Genomic DNA, 21,458 nt, shown 5'->3' on the forward strand with positions numbered 1-21,458 from the left:
GTCCCTGCTCTGATGAGTTCTCATCTGTTAAAACCAGGGAGAACAGATTTCATGACTTATGAGGCAATGTTTCCTATATGTCATAGCCACAACTGCCTCACACCTTCCATATTCACCTTCACTACATTACCTTCAATACTCACCAGAAACGTGACACTTGTCCTGTGTGTTCTGCAACTCTGGAGTTATAGATGAGCATATTGAATTTAAACCCTTCTGGTTTCCCTCCTTTCTCAGTTAAAAATTCTCAGTAACCAGTTTGAAAGATACTCGGCTGTGGAGGATCACGTTGACTTTAATTTTAACACAAGTAGACAATTGTTTGTATCACACAGATAGGGTCACTGCCCTCAGCTGGCACACACTGTGCCTGTCTTTCTTTAACATGATCCCTGTGGGAGGCTTAGCTCTTGTAAGAGTACATGATCACAGTGGACTAGGAGCTAAATCTGAAGTAATTAAAAGACAAGGCACTGCCTGCCCACAGATTTTACTAATCTAGATTCCAGGACTAGGTAACCTTGCTTAGGAGAGCAAAATGAAAATGGAAAGAGAAATGAATTCTCAGTCTTGCTTCTGAACCCTAGGTACCATTTGAGTGTGGTCCATTTAAACCGTCAATCAACCCCCCGTGGGTGTTTTACTGTTCAGCAAGAATATTTGGAGGTCTGGAAAACCAACAATACCCAGCTGTTTCTCCAGCAGGCTGGCCATATATTTCAAATGACAGCACTGCATAGGTATGTACATCAGTGTCGAAGAGAACAGATGGCTTTATGTGTGTGGCCACTTTTGTGCAACTCTCTCCAACTCAGTCAAAAACCATACAAGACTGGGTGAAGACCTCCTAGCTGTGCTGTTTTCAGAAGGCTCTTCTCAGAGTTTAGCTGCAGTCAATCAGTCAGTCAGTTGTTTGGTTTTAGCTTTATTTCCTATAAAAAATACAGTACAAAATCCTGGGCTGAACTAACAGTAAGTGCCAGTGTATCACAGCACGTTCGTCTTAAGAGACATCTTCCAATCCTCTGATCCCTCATTTTGTGCTCTTCTTCACAGGAATGCTGATGTGCTGCAGCCCACAGGAGTGAGGATGTCTTTGTGCTGGGCTTTCTTTCAGGGGGTTTGTGAAGGAAAAAGGAGGGTAGAATGTTTTCTTCCTTAAATTCAGGAGGCTTCAAGCTCTCAGAGTGACACGCTGCAGATCACACTGAGTGACTCTGTTTTCTACCTCTTGCCTCCCATCTGCTCATTTCCCTTAAATTCCATTCAGATTTCACCAGTCCCTTAGGGCTGTTCATCTCCCAATTATTCATTCCCTTTACTGAACATTATAAGTATTTTTTTTAAAATCAGCTCATGAAGGTTTGTGCTGACATGGTCTGAGGGACATTTCCTTCTCTGCCTTTCTCCCTTCATCTGACTGGAGAGGGGGGTGCAGCACCTCAGAGTGTGCTCTGCAACACACCTCACTCAAGTGCACGGCTTCACTGGGTGGGAAAAACAAGGCTTTCTCCTTGGTATCACAGAAACCGTGCAGATACACAGGGGTGAAGTGATTGTGGCAAAAGGTACCCTTCTGTTCTTGAAAGTGCTTGGAAAGGAAATGCTCCCCAGGTGGTGTGGGCAGATGAAGCAAGCCCTGCTCAGCAGTGCACAACCCCAATGCAGCAGCCAGGGCGTGTGGTTCTCTGCCCAGGCTCACAAGCCCTGCACAGATCTCTTGCCAATGCAATTTTACAGCTTCTACACTGGTGCTGGCTCACAGCTCTGCGTTAAGACAGCAGAGTATTGTGCCACAGAGACCTGCCCAAAGGGGCAGCTTTGGTTCACCATCACCACACTGCAAAGAGATGCAGTAGCACCAATGTCTAGGGGCCCAGGTGGGCTGGGAATGATCCACTGGCATGATGGGTCAGGGGCAAGAGCAGTACGAAAACTCTGGCATAATCTTGCTGCCAAGGCCCAACCCTCAGGACAGTGGTGCCAAGCTGCTGTGCTTTCCCAATGGAAGCTGATTTTGTGGCCACTGTGGCAGCAGTGACCATCTTTCTCCCTGGTGCTGAGCACACCCTAGTGAGAGGTCTTGGAGTAGTTTCCTCACTAAAGAGGCAATTGCTGCAGTGAATCCCAGCCCAAAGCCCTCATCCTCCCTGTGCCCGCCAGTTCTCACTGTTCCCCTTTGTTCCTGAGAGCTGGCCACAGCTGCTGCTCTCCACCACAACCCCTGAGCACAGCTCACTGCAGGGAGTGCACACAGAGGGATGGGGATGACACTGCACCACAGGTGACTCTAACCATGGCCTGGCTGTCTGAGCACCCAGTCCTGACCCATCCCTGAGCCCACACTACTCTCCAACGATGCAGTGTGCATTCTTTGGCACTTGCTGTAAAAACAGGTTTCTGATGGGCTATGACAAGTTCTCAGCTTCTTGCAGACACTCTGAACTGTATAAACATACAGAAATGCTTAAGTGTGTGGCACAGCACATACAGTCTCGTGCCTTCAGGCCACTGAGACCCAGATGAAACCCGAGCACATGTAGGTCAAATGCAGCCAGACTCCTCTGGCAGGGCCTATCCCTGAGAAATGAGGACAGGAGCTGGCCTGTGCCATCAGCCACAGGAATTAGGGTGCACGTCTCAGTCCTTTTTCATCAGTGTGGATTTGCCTGGTATCTCCTGCTCCTAAGTGTTCTGAGCTTCTGTGTCAAGATCTTGTCTCAGTCCAGAGCAGGGGAAAGGCATGTGTGGGAGCTTTTCCTGTCCATTTCCTTTTTTCTGCTATAGACTGAATTTTCCATATGCATTTTTTTCTCATAGAAGGAATAGGAGCACCTGCTTCAGATAAGAGTTCCTGGAAGACCCTTAGTCCCCTGAAATCCAATATGTCACCTATCTCATGTAAGCCTAGTCATAGCATCAAATAAAGACAATACTGCAGCAGCAAACACCTATTTACATCAGATTCAGGAGAGCTACTATGAAATGTGCAGAATTTGATATCTAAAAAAACCAATTTCAGGCCAGGTAACGAAAAAATTTCTTCTCACACTTTATGGATATTCACACATAAACACACGTACACTTGTCATGACCACTCATGTTTTTCCTCCTTATGTCCGTTTCCTTGCCCACCAAGCTCTCTGTCTAGCCCAACAGCTTCCTTTTATCAGACAATCCAGTCCTTTACTCCTGCCTCATCTTTTAGTCTGCCTTTTTTAGCTCCCATTCGAGTGACTCCAATTCTCAGCATCTCAACCAGATCTGCCACTGAGTCATAGACTCTTCACTGCTGTGTGGCAATAACAGGGAGGACAGAGCACTGAGGGCAAAGGGGATCAGTCTTTCTACTTCCCCGAGATATATCAAAAGTTTCCTGTCCTTCAGAAGAACAGCACTACAGCATGAAAGCAACCCTGCAGATGTACTATTTAGAGTGGAAAGTCAAGCACCACCACAGCATGAAAAGCCAAAATGTATGTTGTGGGAGCAGCAGTCACTTGGCCAGGTGTGTGTGGGTGTTGAGACCTGTGCATTGCACCCTGGCCCCAGGAGCACACTGTTCTTTCTGAGGGCTCTTTCCTCCCTCAGTGCTCAGCATACACAGTGATGTGCTAGTAAGTGGCTTTTTGCATTGCTTTCTTGTGGCGATTCAGCATGTGGCTCTGTGACATCTTTGCTGCATAGTAGTCCAAGCCTACTCTGAAGATGGCCTTTTTTAATTCCCTCCTGAGCTCTTCTGTGGAATTTATCAATGCAGTACTTGTGTGCCTCTTAAATTTACTGCCATGGCATGACTGTGAGAGTCAGTTTCCTTATAATTTTCATTTTTCTTGTGGATAGCTGAAATGCAGTGAGATTAGGGTACAAGTATTCCTCTAATGGGGTGTCCAGTGCTGAGGGCCTGATTTTGCAGAGCCCTCAGCCTGAAGCAGCAGCTTGTGTGTTCAAAGCACATGTCCCATGGATTTCTGCTGCAGGCAAGTACTGAGTATTTCTGGAAATTAAACCCCTATAAAGTTTATAGCTTGACAGGTTGAAAGTAAGCAATGTGCAATCTCACTATCTGTGCGAAGTTCAGCTTAAGGTACTTGCCAGGCTGACACAGGGGCTTGGGGAGAGAGGGAGAGCAGGATCTGCTTCTCAAGGGTTGCACCCAACAGGCTGAACCTGGTCTCCATCAGCCATTTGCTTGCCCACAAAGTGTGTGTCCTACCCCATCTGCTTCTAGCCCTTTGTGCCTACCTCATCTTGCAGTCTGCCTTGTGGCTCCCATCCCATGACCCAAGTCTCCAGTACCCCAGATGGGTTCACCACTAATTCCTCTTCTCTCCAATTCTCCTGCCAACAGCAGGGAGGATGAAACCCTGAGAGCGTTAGGTGTCAGTCTTCCAAATCCTGCTCCATGTCTTGCCATAACTTGGCCTAGTCCAGTGGCAATTGTGATCACAAATAAAAGTTGTCATTACTAAAGCCCTTTACTACCCATGGCCTAGGCAGGAGATGCACACTGTGGGCATTGAATCATCAACCCGAGCTGAACAAGTTTATTTATGTAGGGAGCCCAAGCTAAAGCATGAGGCAATCCGTGGGGCCATTAAACGCTAAAATTAAATATGTTTCTACAGGGCATGTGTGAATTGCCCTTTCAAAGGCTTGTAACTCAGCCAGATGTAGGCAGATTTTTCACAGGACAGCAAAAGACATAAGCAGTGTAAAACTATTTGTTTTATTAAGTGTCATGCCTCTAATCTAAACTACGAAACTTTCGTCAAATTTATAGCCAGTTGAAGACATAATTTACAACACAATATTTTAGGCAGCCTGAACAGCACTGGTTCTGCCATTCTCACCTCTAGCCTGTGTTTGTGCACCCGTGCACCGGGAATTGAGTGCTGCAAACAGATGAAATGAAAACCACACTGTGGATGCCCCCAGAGAGCAGCTGATTTCCTCCTTGCCCCACGGCATCCTCAGCACCAAGCTACCCATCCCTCCTGTCCTCGGTTCAGCTGTGCCTTTGCAACTCACTTGGTTTCTCTCGCTAGGGGTGCCTGAGGATACTCTGCAACATGTCCCCTGTGGCCTCCCTAGGACCTGCTAATGTGCCAGATCCACCAGTTTCTTTCCATTTCTTTCTGATGTATTCGCTGGATTCTGTTTAAGTTATAAAACTGTTTAACAGCTAACACTCTATATTACTAGATAATGCATACATTGCATGATATGCATGTCCCTGGGATACCTGCTTTACTACCAGTACATCTCATTCATCATCTGTGTATGGGGAAAGCATTTCTGAAGAAGCATTCAGAAATCCTCCTTTGTTTGCAATCATTTATAATAAAATAGTGAATGTAAGCCTTGCATTGTATGTCTTGTGTATTATAGAGCTATTTTGTCACAAGTTTTTTCCCTTTTCCCCCAACATAAGTAGAAATGCAGCCCAGCTACCAGCAGAGCAACCCAGGTGGCATCCATGGGCAGTGGGAAGTGTTCACACGTTTTCATACTGATTTTTATTTGCTGGTATTTTACTACTTCTGCAGTAAATTGATGCTGACTGTGAACTGGCATAAAACATGACCCATAAAAGCAGAAACATATGGTGGAGGAACATTAAGGTCACACTAAGGATAACAACTAGAAAGGTCTGCCTTGCACAGCCCAGCTGGGCATATGGAGGAACAAGTCTGAACAAATAAAAACCTTACATAAGTCACCCCCATGAACGGCCCCTTTTGGTTCCAAAACTGTTCCAGTCGGCATTAGTGCAGACCAGTTGTAATATCCTTCCTTCTGGAAGCAGGATCCCATTTCTGAGAAACAGCAATTAGTTTCAGCAGTGAGTTCATTTGAATATCAGGGCTTTTGAAAACACACACATCAGGAAGCAATAATGGCTAAACTCTCATCTGTACTTTAAAATCCTTTCACTCTAATCTGGGACATAAAAATCCACATGCTCTAACTCAACATCATAGGGCAGTGGGGAAATGCATTCCACCAGGCTTTTTCCACAAAATGCATACTATGGGGGCTTTTCATGAACCAGGAGTCCGGACATTGAGTCTTTGGGTGCTCAAGTCCTTTAGGAAACAGCCTCAAGTTGTTCCAGGAGAGCTTTAAATTAGATATTAGGAAAAAAAAATCATTACTGAAGGAATTGTAAACACTGGAACCAGCTTCCCAGGGAAGTGGTGGAAACACCATTCCCCAGAGGTATTTAAAAGATGTGTAGATGTGGTGCCTAGGCACAAGTGGTGGACTGGGGTTAACGTTGGACTTGGTGATCCTAAAGTTCTTTTCCAACCTAAATTATTCTACAGTTCTATGATTCTTTAGGATTTTATTTCACTGCAGAAAAACATAGTGGTGTCTTAATGCACAGGTTGTACGTGCTCATAATTAGTGTGTTTGGCTCTACTTTAAAAGTTTTACCCTAACTCTGAATTGACAGAGTTTCTGATAAGCTTGACTTGGTGCTGGTAACACCATTGCAACCCATGTTATTCTAAGAATAATTTTCAACTCCGAATTTGAATAAAGTTATCATTAATTAAATTCTGATTAAATAATTTCGACTAAACAACCCAGGTTGTTCAGCGAGAATATATATGTAGTTGTTAGGCAAAATTTTCTTTGCAAGGCAATTTTAAATTGCAGTAGGTTTTCAAACCTGTTTGCACTGGCAGCTGGTTAAAAGCTAATGCTCTTTTGATGCCTGGGAGGGCAGAGAAGGAACACTCAGCTCCCAGGCTGTGCTTGGTGCCTGTGCAGGGAAGTGACCCAGATGCAGCTGAAGAAGGGCAGTTCTTACAAGAAAAGTGAGTCACAGAGAGGGAACATGCTGCTGCAGCTTACTTGTTGTTGCTGGACCTGTGTGTAAGAGCAAGGGTGACACTGGAGAATAAAGGAAACTTCAAAGAATGGAGCTCTTTCACATCTTCCCCAGTCACTGAACCCACCCCTTCACCTGGGGATGCTCACCCAACTGCTTTTAGGTACCCAAGTAGCTACAAAGGTGGATCTCCTACTGGTGGGAGAATGGTGCTAAAAAAATGTGCCTTACTGGCACAGTAATATGCTGAGAGCAGTCTCTGACTCTTTAACTGCTAGGCTTAACCATCCACCATAACTATTCGTTAAACTGCACACGCAGATAAAACCTCCAGCTGTTCCTAAAAACAACACCTCATCAACAAAAGCCAGCATGAATGCCTCAGGCAAATGCTTTGCTTTTTTGTGAGCTCCCTGTTGAATAAAGGCCCCTTTCTGACCTTCAGAGATTACAGAAGACTTGGCCACAGCTGAAAGGGAGGTGATATTCTTCCCTGTGCTCCAAATTTTCGCACCATTTACATTGCTCTGAAATCCCAAAGCTCTTAAGTGGCAGGATTCCTGGACGGATGCAGACCCTTCAGAAGAGGTGGCCCAAGACAAGGGAAGGGTCTGTTGCCATTGCTGCTCCCAGGACTGTCTTATGAATGCAGCCAGGCTCTCAGATTAAACTAAGTTTGCTGTATTAATGCTGGTTTGCCTGTTTACTACCTTGCCCATTTCAGACTTCACTGAGCTAAATCTTAATAAACATACATTCTGAATGGAATTTTATTATTGTTGTTTCTCCCTCCCCTCCCCCCTGGTCATTAAGACTCATTATGTGGAGTCATCAGCTGTTTTTCTTTGTATCCCATCTGTTCATACAGTATTTGGGATCCTAAATAATACTGCAGATGGGGCTGCCATCTCCACTATTTTGATTTTGCTCCAGTGGGACTTCATGTGGCCACTGGTGGAAAACTGCAATGGTTTTGATTAAAGATTTTCTGTATTATAGACACTTGTCAAATATCAAAATTTTCAAGAACATGTCACTGACTTGAGTCAGTGGCAATCTCTCTCTAAGAGAATTTTCAATCCTTTCCCCATTTACAACACCTCCATTCTCTGAAGTCAACAAGGACTCTTTCTGAGAACAAATCTTGTGCGAGTTCAAGTCACAGGGAAAAACACTCCTGTCTGTGACTGGGAAGAAAATAATGTTCTGGTTCCATTGCTGTTAAATGGAGCAGAAATTGGAATCTAATAAGACTTTGCTATGCAAGTTTAATCTCCTGTAGCCCCTCCACGTTAGTCTTTCACTCCTGTATCAGTTAGATTGTCGTACTGGCACACTGTTTCTGGCTTCTACCAACTCTGATTTGCAGCCAAGGTATACCTTGATCAACTTATACCCATCTGATCTCATGCCTAATGCTTAAATTGTCCATTTTCTCAAATACTTGTTCTCTCTCCCCAGATTTTTTCCCTTCAAATCCATTTCAACCTTCGCTCTCTGAAGCTAAACAAACCACTGTCTTCTACAGCTTCTTCCTGGAAAAATATGCTCTCTGCTTTCCTCATCCTCTCCACAGTTCTCAGGTGAACTTGTTTCAATTCACGTGCACCTGCTGTGGAGACAGGAGCCAAAGCACTGCTGTCAGTCCCAAAGCCAACCTAAAGCCAACCTACAAGCAGGTGCCTGCTCCAGCTTCAGGCCCTCTCACTGCTGCTTGGTGCCTCATTTTTTCCTGGTCTGGGTTTGGAGATTTATTTTAGTTCTCAGTTTGGTCTGAAAAATGGCGTCCTCCTGCCCCTCTGCATTCATTTGCTAATATAGGTTAGGTGGCTATGACTGTATTTTGGTCAGTTATTCTCTGATTCCATTTCCTGGCACTTTTCTTCCAGACCAATAATTCATATCCCGATTTCTCAGCCTCTCTGCTACCAAAATTATGAGGCACTATTTTTGGAGTATGTGCCAAGGGTGAGCTTCTCTCCAGGTGTAGAGGATTGAGGCTTTTCGTTTCACAGGGAAACTTCTCTGTGACCACAGTACAAGACTCTCAGCTGTCATAGAAGCACTGAGCTCAAAGATTACAGATGCTTTAACACTCTGCTGGTCCAGGGGTGGGCTTGCCTGTCTTTGCAGCAAGGTACCACAGAGCCAGGAGGGGCTGAAGTTCTGCACTTTGTCATGGAGCAGGACAGTGCCACAGGGGGAACAACCACTGGAATTTCAGCTCCCGGGTAAATCCAAGTCTCCTAAGCACTGTCCTCCCCTGCAGCTGGTTGCTGGGCAGGTAAACCTGCAGTGATATCTGGGAAGTCAGAGAGGAAAGGTCACATAATTGTTCAGGCTTTTCAGCCTTAAATTGCAGGAACCCAAGAAGGCTCAGTCTTTGCACATTTGTCCCTTTCTGTGAAATGTGACTGCTAAAGAAAATGTCAGTGACCTTGACCTTTATTTTTTGTTAAACCAATCAATTAATCAGAGAAACACAAAATGAACATGTTATCTAAGAATATATTTTCAATAAAACTAGTAATTGTTTTAATAAGGGAGAGAAATGATAGAACAATTGTGAGGGAGTTACGCTTAAGATGAAGAACAATGTTAGAAGATCACCTATGCCTAGTGCAAACCTCTCTGGAGTATCCAGGAATCTCAGTCATAGCCTAAGTTTCTCATTGTGTTAGAGATATATGAGGCAAGGAGGGGAGATATATAAAGACAGGTAATGCTGGTAGAAGTCTGGAGACCTTTGAAGATGCCTTAGATATAAATCTGGTCCAAAATATCTAATAAAGCACACAACTGTGCTTTCTAAACATAGGCTTTTACCTGTGTTTGGGCCACACCATAATTTCAGGAAAAGAATCAAAGCAAATACTCACAGGAGAAAATCTGTGGAAGCTGTGAACTTTTCACCTTTAACAGCAAGTAATGACCACGGGGTGCAAGATCAGATGGTTGACTTAACCACCAAGTAACGAAATTAGGCTAAAAGTTAGATCTAGTTTGCCCAGAGGCAACATGACAAATTAGATTCATCCACTCCCCTTATTTGTATTAGTGCACTTTTTTGTTAGTGAACAGATTATAAAAGAAGGTTTTGCCCCAAGGCAGGGTTTCCTGGCACTGAACTAATTTTCAAGCTGAGGTTCTCCCCTGAGGGCACAATAAGGCCCTCGCTTCTTTGCAGCCAAGGATCAGATCCTCAGCAAAGATTTACCTGTGAACAGCTCTCAGCACATTTGGAGCTTCAAAGAACTGCAGATTTCTTTCTATAAAGCTACACAAACGGAGATATATTTAATTGATAATGAAATATTTAGTATTTTTTCTAAAATGATTCCGTGTGTTTCACTGACAATATTTACTAAAAATAAATTGGTTTAAACTCAGCTGTCTGGGACAGGCTTTGCAAACTCATGCTGGCTCCCAGCCTTGGCTGGTGGTCAGTAGTGGGAACTGCTGACAATGCAGGTGGCCACCCCTCCTCATGACAAGGCTGCAGCTCACAGCCTGAAACTCTTGTGGCCCTGTGAGCTCTTGAAGTCAGTCATAAGTGTTAGTGTTTCCAGCACGAGGCCTCGCTTTGCAGACACAGCTGCGTGGCATCCCTCTGACCTGGAAGGGAGCTGTGAATAGAGAATGCACTTCTTTTTCCTCTGAAGATGAAAGACTTTCAAAATTAATTGCATGACATTATGGCTTGTCTGTGTTGTCAGCTTTGATTTTGCTGTGACAAAATGATGGCCGCTCCCTGTCACGGAGGGTGACGCAGTGCCTGTGAGCACAGCGCTCATCAAGTGGCAGCAGCCAGGGAAGCATCGTTGTGATCTGCATGGAAAGCAGGTTCGTGGAGTGGGATGCCAAGGGTGAGGCAAGTGCAGATGTTACACTCACACAGGGGAGCCTGCACGGCCATGGCTCACTGCAGCTGGTGTTGGCTGAGCCGTACCTCCCACAGCTCTGTGCCGGGTATCCGACTTCCTGACCCCATCCCTACCATCGGTCCAAACTGCTGAGGGTAACACTCTCCAGAGGTGTCATCTGGAGCGTTCCGAGCAGAATGCACAATCACCTGAACTAAAATCAGAGCATTTAAAGGAGCAGCTCTGCAACTGCCTTGGCAGAGCTTTGCAGAGCAAGCGGGAGCAGAAGCAGAGGGAGCAAACCAACTCCTTTTCCCTTTAGAGGGCAGTGGTGTTCATCGTTCAAAAGCTGCCTTTTCAAGGTGGTAAATCTCTCATCGATAACAACGGGGTCAGCAGCAGTAGCAGAGCAGCAGCAAGGAGCAGGGACCAGTGCTGAAGCGGTGCCGCTGGAGCACTGCACCATACAGGACAGCACCTCACCCTGATGTGCTTCCTGTACTGCTCTGTGCAGGGGCTCATTAATTTCCCCTCATTTTCATGCACAGTAATCAGAGAAGTAATTACGGTTCCACCGAGAGCCTTCCTCTCTCCCGCCACACCACGGGCAGAGCCCAGAGCGACGCGCTCCTTACCCTCAGCCTTTGCCAAAGCTCAGCCTCTCCTCAGGCCACGAGCCCTTCCCGTGAGGTGTGTGCCCAGCCTGCTCAGAGGGCCCAGCAAGAGGCCATCCCAGCACTGACCTTTTCATGGGTTTGGGCGAGGCCTCCCTGTCCAGGGCGGACGAGGCGTGCTTCACGTGCATGGCGTTGTACGAGGTGTGCGTGTACTCGTTCTCGTCGCTGTAGTCGGGGCCCAGCAGCGTCCGAGCCCACGTCCCCATGTCGTAGGGAGGCAGAGTCCCCCCAAATTCGGAGGGCAGGCATTCAGGGTGTATTAGCTGGTGAAGGCTGTTCAGGTTGTTACCATGAAGAAAGATCTTGAACAAACGAAAAAGAAAGTTCAAAGTCGTGGTGGGCTCCTTACTTCATTAAGTACAATAACAGCAGCCCTAATGAGGTGTGGAGTGTCATTATTGACACTGCAGTTTCAGGTGGGAATTTCAAAAGCTTTCAGGGCTGACTCAGCTGGCAGAAGAGGGGGGATTAACTTTGGGGTGGGTAGCTGAAGAATTAGGCTGACACTACGAACACTTCTGAAAACTCTGATTCTCTTTCTTCTGGCACATGACAATTTCAGTTTCTTAAGTGCCAGATCAGGTGAAGCAGAAGACAGAAATTAGGACTGATTATTGCTATTGTAAGAGGATAGAGGCTTATATGAAGAGCATTGAGGAAAAAAAGGGTGACAGCAGAGCTTACTGAAAGCAGGCATGAAGAGTAGGACTCCAGCCTCTGGGAGGGCCAGCAGCCCTGCACCCCCGACAGACAATTTCAGGCGTGTATCAGGCTGTGTCACCACTGGGTGCTGCTTCAGCAACACTTGTTTCTCCAATCCCTCCTTGCTTTCAGGTGGGTCCTATCTTTGTCCTGCCTTGTCAGACCCAGCTCAGGGTGGGCTCTGGGGTCTCCTGAGGGATTATTCAGCTGCTATTTGGCAGACTGCAGAGAACAAATGGCTAGGATGACTGCAGAACCAGCAATCCACTTGGGTTCCAGTGGAGATCTGCCTCTTCTGCAGTGTGGGCAAACAGCCTTCATGCATGGATACTTTTTGTGGAAGCAAGTGAGTTACCATCATGTGAAAAGTCACCCTGCTGAACGAATGAAATAGGAATTTTTACTGCCACAAAAAGAGTTGAGCTGAAGTTTCCCTCACTTATAAGTAACTTCAGCCAGCCCTGACAATCCTTCTACATTGCCAATTCTCTCTGTCCCTGAGCACGACCCAGTAAAATGTATCCATGCTTTATTAGTGATAACAGATTTCTGGTCCCTCGCTGAGTTACTGATTCAATCCATTCCAAACTCTAATTTTTAATCACAGCAGTGATTCTCTTATACCATATGGAAAACACAGAGAGAAAAACTAGAAAAGAAAATAGGCAGAAAATCCAGATCTGCAGGTTCATCTCCACCCCCACCCCCATCTAATTACCCTTTTCCTTGTCTTGTCTTTGAGGAACGGTTTGATTAGCGTGTACAGAGCATGGATGTACCAGGGCTGATTGACAAAATGGACTCCTCCAAAACGTGCAGGAAAGCTGTCCTACAGAAAGGGAGAAAGAAAGAAAGGCAGTTAAGAGATGCAGTGCTTTACTCCGGCAGTCAGTAGGATGAAAGTCGGAGGAAAAATCTGTCTCTTTCCATCTGTAAACGAGCATTGGGCTTGCTGGGAGGGGGCAGGAGGGAAATGGAAAAACAAAAAAGATGCCTATAAGCGTTTGTATCAGTTTTCCCTGTGGACAGAGGCAGTCCCTTCGCCCCTCCACACACTGACACATCAATTGCCGATGAGATGCTGGGGATTTAAAGTCGGGTCTCCAGCCACTTCTCATGAACATTTTTTAACTCCGTCAGGGCATCTGACTCGGCCGGCCTGGGAAGTGAGAGGGGGTTGATGAGCCCGGCTCCCTCGAGGGGAAGCTTTCTAATTTCGCATTGTGCAGCGCAAGGCAAGCCCCCGGTTCCCACGCACATCGCTGCTCAGAGCTCACCTTTTCACCCTTCGGCCTCCCTGCCTCCCCCTGCTAAAATCATCATTACAATGGCTGACCTTTCGGGGTGAGCAGGCAGCAGATTAGAGGGAGGAGGATGGGTGGGAAATGCCGATAAGCGGAGGTGTGGGGAGAGCGCACCATGACAGCACCATGGAAACTGCGGGAGCCGCGCTCCCGCCGCGCCGCGCTCGGCGCGAACTCCCCGGGCATTAACATGCAGCGAGCATCCCACCCTGCTCCGCCAGCCCGCACCCCAGGAGGAGAGGAGGGGGCGGATGGCGTGGCTCTGAGGGTTATTGTACCTTGTGAAGGGTATCTTGTACCTACGATCTTATCTAGCAAGCGTCAGTCAAGGAAGAGACTAGGATTTTCTTTTTTTTTTTTTTTTTTTTTTTTTTTTCGCGTGGCATAAATAATGGGACGACCGCTGCTCCTGTGTGCAAATACGCTTCCAAGGGGAGGAGAGAAGCCTGTCTCCGCTGTGAAGGGAGATTCTGATGAAGCCGTCCTCATCCTGTGTGTGCTCCTAACCCCCACAGTTCAGCATGAAAAGCAGAGCATAATCAGGTCTCCTCCTTCAGGGCTTTGGCTCTGGGAGCCAGGCAGGTTCCTTCCCCCCACAATTAGCACAGGGTGTCCTGGGGCTTTCTCTCGCCTTTCTCCCGAGCATCAGAGATTGAGCACAGCTGGTGAGAATATGAGGTGGATTTGTGAGATGATATGAAAAAATCCCCTTATACACCTGCTCTGCAGAGCTTCTGTGCTGCTTCAAGGTCAATTTTCCCCCCAGATTTAGTGATATGTATGCATACACCACCTCCTGCAACCCAGGGCAGATCATCAGGACTCTCCACACTCTTTCGCTATGGATTGCCCTGGCAGTCCTCTAAAACCATACTAGGGGAATGTTTGTGAGCAAGCACAGGCATTAAGTGATATCTTTTTCTTTTGCTATACAGTGGTATAAGCCATTTTCACCTCAGACAGATCAGTTAACCTAAAATCATTCCAAATGTGCATATTGGATATGCTATGAAGAACTATTGGGTAATCAGGCCAGCACACAGGAGGACAAGCAGTGTAACATCACAGGTGGTCCCACTCTAAATTCCAGTAAATGATGAATCAAGCTTTTGAGATCCCACCTGGTCTGAGGTCCTTAGCCCAAGAAAAATGTCAACCTGTTAGAATGAGTCCAGAGGAGGGCCAAAAAGATGATCAGAGGAAGACAGCACCTTTCCTACAAAAGCAGGCTGAGAGAGGTGGGGTTGTTCAGCCTGGGGAAGGGAAGGATGCAAGGAGACCTCATTGCAGCCTTCCAGTACCTTCAGGAGGCTTATAAAAAGGAGGGAGAGGGCAGATAGCGACAGGACAAGGTTTTAAACTGAAAGAAGGCTGGTTTAGACTAGATGTTAGGAAGAAATTATTTTCTTAGAGGGTGCTGAGGTACTGGAACAGAGAAATTATGGATGCCCCATCCCTGAAAGTGGTCAAGACCAGGCTTAATGGGGTCCTGAGCAGCCTGATTTAGTGAATGGCATCCCTGCCCATGGCAGAGGGATTGGAACTACATGACTTTTAAGGGCCTTTCCAACCCTAACCATTCTATGATTCTGTTCAGTTATTCTATGATTCTTTAATTCTCTTTAAGGATGGCATATGTTGGGGTGTTCATTTTCAAGGAAGAGTGTATTTCCACTGCTTTTCATGAGAGTTTAAGATGCAGATATGATGAGATAAAGTACTGCAGTTGTGCATGCTGCAGTGACTTCAACTGACTGCTGAGAAATTGCTGCAGAGTCTGAGCCCACCTAGAAAAACACATGGACTGGCAGAAGTGTGAAGCCCAAAGTGATTTTCTACCATGTGATAACCTAAAATTGTGGTTTATAGCAGACCAGAGCCATAAAATGCCCATCTCATGCTAAATTCACAAATTCAGTTGCCTTCCTCACACATGGGAATGAATATTTTAAGATTTGGAGCTTTTCACAGATTATTCTAAAAAAAAAAATCCTAAGACAAACAGGCATGTTTCATATTTGCCTTTATTTATTTATTTATTATTAATTCTGTATTTGTCAAGCTGGCTGCCATCCCACAAGTTGTATCTATAAGGAAGAAGTTTTGGACACCTTTGCTCTTGGGGAGTAAATTGCCACAGTTGTTCCCAGGCTGTATACTAGCAGCTAATGTCAGTGTAGAAAATCCAATCTGAGTCTGAAACACAGGACAGTAAAGAAATGAAAGACTGGACGCAGGGGAATAACTTTAAGGCACAGAGATTTATACTGACCTGAAAAAGAAAAAATGTTTTGTCTTCTTGCCAGAATGCATAAATTATATTAATCATAATTTTAGTGAGAAATATCAATCAGTCCTCCTTTTCAAGGGGGAATATGTATTTTTTAGAACATGTTGACCAGCTTTAACAACACCCAGAAAGGCCCAAATACAGAGAATTATAGGAACCAGCCAGAGGTTTAAGATGGCAGTCTGCCTCTAGAAAAAAAGGAGCAAGTTGCGTTTTCCTGTATAGAAAATTAATTTTATGTCCACCCAACATAGATGGTTGAGTCTATAAACTAGATTCTGTCTCACACATCTGTGTTATAGGAAAGCCCTTAATACAACAATTTTATTAAAGGCAATTGCTTTCTTTTAATGTTGAAGGTACACCTTCAAAAAACAGTGCATAAAGACCATTGAAATGGAAACATGACAGAAAAGAAAACCAACAACCAAAGAACTTTTTTTGTGTGCGTGTAACTTTCTGCTAAATTTTGTTCCTTGCCCTGTTAAGCACATTAAGTTCAGTGTGACCTTCATCCCTCAGTCCACCTGCATTTGTAGGGCTGTCAATTAGAACAAGGACAAAGACTTAAAAAAAAAAAAATTGGATATGGGAATCATCCAGACGCTGTTTGGAACTGCAACATACTAATTTTGTAAAAGTCCCTAATTAGAGCAGAACTGTCTTGGAAAGAAAAGCTCCTGTCTGGAGGTCTGCCTTGTGCAGCTCCAGGAAGATGTATGAGACATTTCCCACACCCCACTTAGTGTCTCTGCTGCTTTCCCTGGGGCAAGGTGAAAGGAGCTGAAATTGATTTTCTGCTGGAGAGCTTTTGCTTTTAGGAATTCTCTCTTGATTTCTCATGTCTTGTGATTCCTTGGGAAGGTGTATTTTATAATGAGGTACATTTTTTGGAGTCTACTGTGAAATGGACTCTGGGATCATGGAGCCTTTTCTTAACCTGATTCCTTGTCAAAAATACCCAGTCCTGAGGATACACTTGGGTTTTATTCCGATGTTATGAATGAAATATAGTACACATAATTGGTCTAATTATTTTTGGGCACTACTATCTTCTCTTCTGAAAACAAGATGTATTAGCATGTTGCTCAGCAATGAAATTGCAGAATAAATTAACACATCCAATCCAGTCCTAATCAAGATAACCTACTTCTTAGCAATAGCAGAGAATCACAGCATGGATCAGGCTGGAAGGGTCCACAGCCATCAGGTCCAAGCTCCTTGCTCAAGCATGGACATCCCACAGCACATGGCAAAGGATTGTGTCCAGACAATTCTTGAGTATCTCCAGTGAGGGAGACTACAGCACAGCCTCTCTGTGATCTGTTCTGGGTAATCTGTTCCAGTGCTCACACTCGAGCACAGTAAACAAGTTCTTCCTCATGTTTAGATGGAACTTCCCATGCATCAGTTCTTGCTCATTCCCTCTTGTCCTACTGAATTTACTGAGGAGGCATCTGCCCCTTCATTCAAATCATTGATGAATAAGTTAAACTGAACCTTGTGAGGACTCCAGCCTGACCCTGTGACACTAATTATGGCCCTCTGGGATCTGCCTTTGAGCCAGTTCTCAATCTACCTCACCGTACACTCATCCAATCCACACTTCCGTGAAAGAACTCCACATATCTTATTGGACAGCTGGCTCACTCCATAGTCATATCAGGCTTTCTTCACTGGGACTTAAATTTAAAATAAGAGATGTATCTAACAATGCTGCAGTGGCACCTCCCCAGAGCAGTGTAGACAAACTGAGAGAGAGAAAATTGTCCAGACATAAAGTTTGAGTTGATTTAATGGAAGCGGGGCCATTGATGGGCCTGGTTCTTTGCCTGGTTTTTCTCTGTTTTGCTTTGTATATTTGTTTCTTTGCTCTTTTCAGTTATTCTCATCTTTATGATGCCTAAAGAGAAGGCAATGAACACAGTGGAGCTGCCACAGACCCCCCAAATCCATGCAGGCTTCAATAAATCTTTCATTTCAGATAAAAGAAGAGTCTCCAAGCTTGCAAGTCAGAGCAAAATGTGATGTGGATCATCATTTCCCGTCTCTGCTCAGACCTCCTGTGCAGAAAAATTTTTGAATTCAGCCTTGGAACTGAAAACCTTTGGTATATAATATTCCATTAAATAGCTCAGGAGTGGTACTTGGAAGCTATGAGGTTGATTAGAGACAATTGTTCCTTCTTTCTGTCTGTTCTTGCCATGACAATGTCTATTTTTTTTTGGCATGAGTATGCATCAGAAACCTTTTACTATGGTGTTGTTTGGAACTGCCTGAAAGCTAAAAATTGACATGATTTTCCAGCATCTCCTCACACCAAAGTGTGTCAGGAATGCAAAGCCATCTTTGGAATATGAAAAATAGGAATGAATCCAACCTGACGCTCAAGGTCATTCCTTTCAAATGACAGGAATTGACATCACAGACCAGAGTTCAAAATCCATATTACAGCATGTTTCTAGGTTACAGAAACCCTGAATTTTGAGAAATAAGCATTTTTAAAATGGTTTTATAGCCTTTACCCTTTCTAATCAGTAAACCAACACACACCCCAATGAATTTCTATCTCAACCATACTTGCCAGTTTACTGCAAATCCAGATATAATTCCCCTCGAAAGAGAATAATTGCACCCAGATTCAGGAAGATATCAGTCATAAACAAAACTGTTTAAGGCAAAAGGTAATGTAAACTGAGGATAAAAACAGCATCTTCATGCCTGTGGACTTACATAATCAGTCCCCAAGGTGGATTAAAGCTCCCAGAGATCATATTAATAGTTCAGGAAGATTTTATTAATAGTTCAGTGATAGTTTCTCCGTGGAGAATTTCCATGAGTGTGTGATTTTAATGGATTGGCACAATAAGAGAAGGAGGATTTCTGCTTTTCAGCTCTTCAGCTTCTGATCCAAATTTTTCCTTTGAAAGAGTAACAGCTCTTGAAAGTTGTTGTTCCCTGATTTTACGACTTTGTCAGATATTGGATAGGCTGTGTCTGTCAACAACCTGCTTCTGAGCATGTTTGAATGAATTCCATGTGATGCCCTAGGTATGGACCGAGTGGGCTGTTGAAAAGGGCATGCTAGGTAAGAAGACAAAGTTTCCTCCATCACTTCAGCTTCTAATTTTAATGCAGCTCCTAAGAGATGGATGTTCAGTTTGGCAGGAGGCAGTGGGAGGCAGGACCAGAGCCATGAGAACACTGGGACTGGGCTGCCCCTGCACCTCAAAGGGCTGCAAGAGCTGGGGCTGCTCTCCCTCTCACCTTCTGCAGTGCCTGCACGGATCCCAGGCACGTTTCCAGTCTCCACCCCGACAAGTTGCTCGTCTTTCCGTTATCTCTCTTTGCTCCCCTGTGTTTTTGAAGAGATGGGAATGCAAAATTAATGTTGCCGGTGGCAATAATTGCAAATGGTTTGCTTCTACCTTAGCATGCCCTCAGAGAACACAGGGCTTGAAAATAGCTGCAGAGTAAGGGGGAAACCAGTAAAAAAAAGACATAAGTGCTAGCAGTATGGCAATCCTGACCTGCTTGAATATGACTATAAAAAGTATTCTTGCAATCTCGAAGAATTCATTGATTTTGGGTAAGCTGTGACTGTAACTACTCACACCAAAATGCTCTCTTTTCTTTGAAGCACATAATAGCAAAGGATTGGAGCAAAATCACGTGAAATTGTGAGTTCTTTGTTTATTTTTACATCTCATGCCAACATATGTAGATGAGGATGCTCTGAAGTACTTCTGTCAGAGAAGCAAAACTGAAAAATGAACATTGGAATACATTGTCCCAGACATTTTTTCATTATGTTTGTTATCTCTCCTGCTACACTCAGTTACTTTTAAAATTCTGTCATTTGCAGTGGGTTTCTCCCAGTCAGTATTGCACACTAGTGAGGTCCTACAGAGCATCTGTTCATGGGTGTTGGCAGATGGCACCAATAAATCAGGTTATAGAACACAGATTTGCTCAGTAAACTTTGATTTGTCCTGATAGAATCATGCTGTCATGTCATCTGGTCTAACAAAATAAACTCTAACCTTGGGGCAAAAGGGGGATTTCTTCACTACTTTTTTGCAAGAAACGCTTTACTGAACCAGCTCGGGATAATTTAGGAACAGAAACTTTCTCAGAAGCAGTAATTCTGTTGGATTGACACCATGTCCTAGTGCTACTTTTTTGCTTGCCACATACCCCTTTACTACACACTAGAGGTGGAGAGTAAGGCTCCCTCCAGAAACAAATAAATAAACAATAAAAATATGAATAAATTATATTGATAGAGAAACATCAGGTTCATTCAGGGGGTTGTTTGAGGAGGTTCACAGGGAAGAGAGGAATTCAAAATGTGATTAAAAAGTAAGACTGAGAACACTGAGACACTAATGTGGAAGTAGCCTATGCATGTGTGCCACCGGAGTGGTGCAGGTTGCTCTAGATTAGGTCATATTAGGTGTGGCCAGATCAGGAGGCTTCTGGTGGAGCAAGAAGAGTGACAGTCACCCACTAAGCTAAGGAGGGGTAGTTTGGGTCACGGGCAGCAGAGGAAAGGACATGAATTAGCTACAGGCTATTTTTCAGAGTTAGTTACGAACTTGGTATGTTCTTTGCAGCCAGCTCCAGCAAACCAGGCTACATTGTCTCCAGTGTTCTGGTTTTTTGGTGTAAACTGTAGCTCAGAAACCTGTTTATATTCAGCTTTCCTAACGCAGGGTGACTGACTGCAAGCTGACTTCCTTCTATTCCTGTATCTCACTGGATGTGAACGTCTGAAATTAGTTGTGGGGGAAGGAGAAAGCAGCAGGAAGAGCATCAAAGCTGAAAGCAGTTTTGGGCTTAATTAGAAATGTCAAAACATGCTGGGCCCAGAGCAAGCCTGGCCTGCAGAGCTGCTGGGTGAGCAGAGGTGTTCCCTCCCTGCCACACCAAGCCCAGTGGTCTTTGGTTGCTCATTCAAAATCGCCTTCACAATAAAGTCCCCGTGCAAGCCTTAGGTCAGTGAGAGAAGTGACCTCCCTCCAATCCTTTCTGCCTGACACCAGGAGATAAAGGTGGTGTGCTTTATCTCCACTTGAGCTCTTGGTGGGGGTTTGTGGTGTGAGCTGCTCTCAGTTTTGAGGGTGTGGTAGGTAGGTTTCTTTTCCAGCCAGATTTTAATGCGGGGTATTCTGAAGTAAAATGCCCACCTGCAGAATGAGCACTTCCACCAAAGAAAGTAAAAGTCAGCATTAAGACAGCTTTAACCATGGAGCATCCTAATTCCCTAGCACCTGGAAAAGACACTACCCAGGAACACTGGGATTGAAAGTTAGGCATTGAAAACTCTACTCCAAAAAATTTTAATATACACTTTTTGAAAAAGAATGGAGAGAATAGGGATTTTTTTTTGAAACGAGTTTTTTGGAGTTAAGTTTTAAACAAAATTAATTAGTACCATTAACCACTATAGTAAAGGACACTGCTGCTTTCTTTAGCTGATCTTATTTGAAGCTCTCTCCTATCCATTTCTGTTTCCATAGGCAGGCCTTGCACTGCTCCTGAAGGGCAGTAGATCTGCAGGACACTGTGATTGAAAGCACAGGAGGTGAAGGAGTTAGGGCAAAGAAGATGGCACTGAGGAAAATCCAGTAGCATTTAAAAGGCTGTTGAAAGGAATGAGTAGAGTGCATGCAAAGTCAGTCATGAAAAACACAACATACAGAGTCTTATTTCATGGCCAGTACTGAGATTTTAAACAAAAAGCCCTGTGCAGAAACTGTCTCTTTAGATAGGCATTGT

At 44.7% G+C, this 21,458-nt stretch overlaps 1 protein-coding gene across 1 annotated transcript in view; it reads right to left on the reverse strand.

Annotated features, from left to right (window-relative positions):
• The window catches only part of CLVS1 (clavesin 1), an 89,534-nt gene that overhangs the window by 7,052 nt on the left and 61,024 nt on the right, over positions 1–21,458 (reverse strand). The window contains exons 3-4 of the mRNA XM_063393462.1: positions 12,802–12,912; positions 11,448–11,683 (exon numbers count right to left, since the gene is read on the reverse strand). Coding sequence (XP_063249532.1) covers positions 11,448–11,683; positions 12,802–12,912 — 347 coding nt within the window. The remainder of the gene's footprint in view (positions 1–11,447; positions 11,684–12,801; positions 12,913–21,458) is intronic.

The sequence above is a fragment of the Prinia subflava genome, chromosome 1 (genome assembly GCF_021018805.1).
Source record: "Prinia subflava isolate CZ2003 ecotype Zambia chromosome 1, Cam_Psub_1.2, whole genome shotgun sequence".
NCBI classification, from domain to species: Eukaryota; Metazoa; Chordata; class Aves; order Passeriformes; family Cisticolidae; genus Prinia; species Prinia subflava.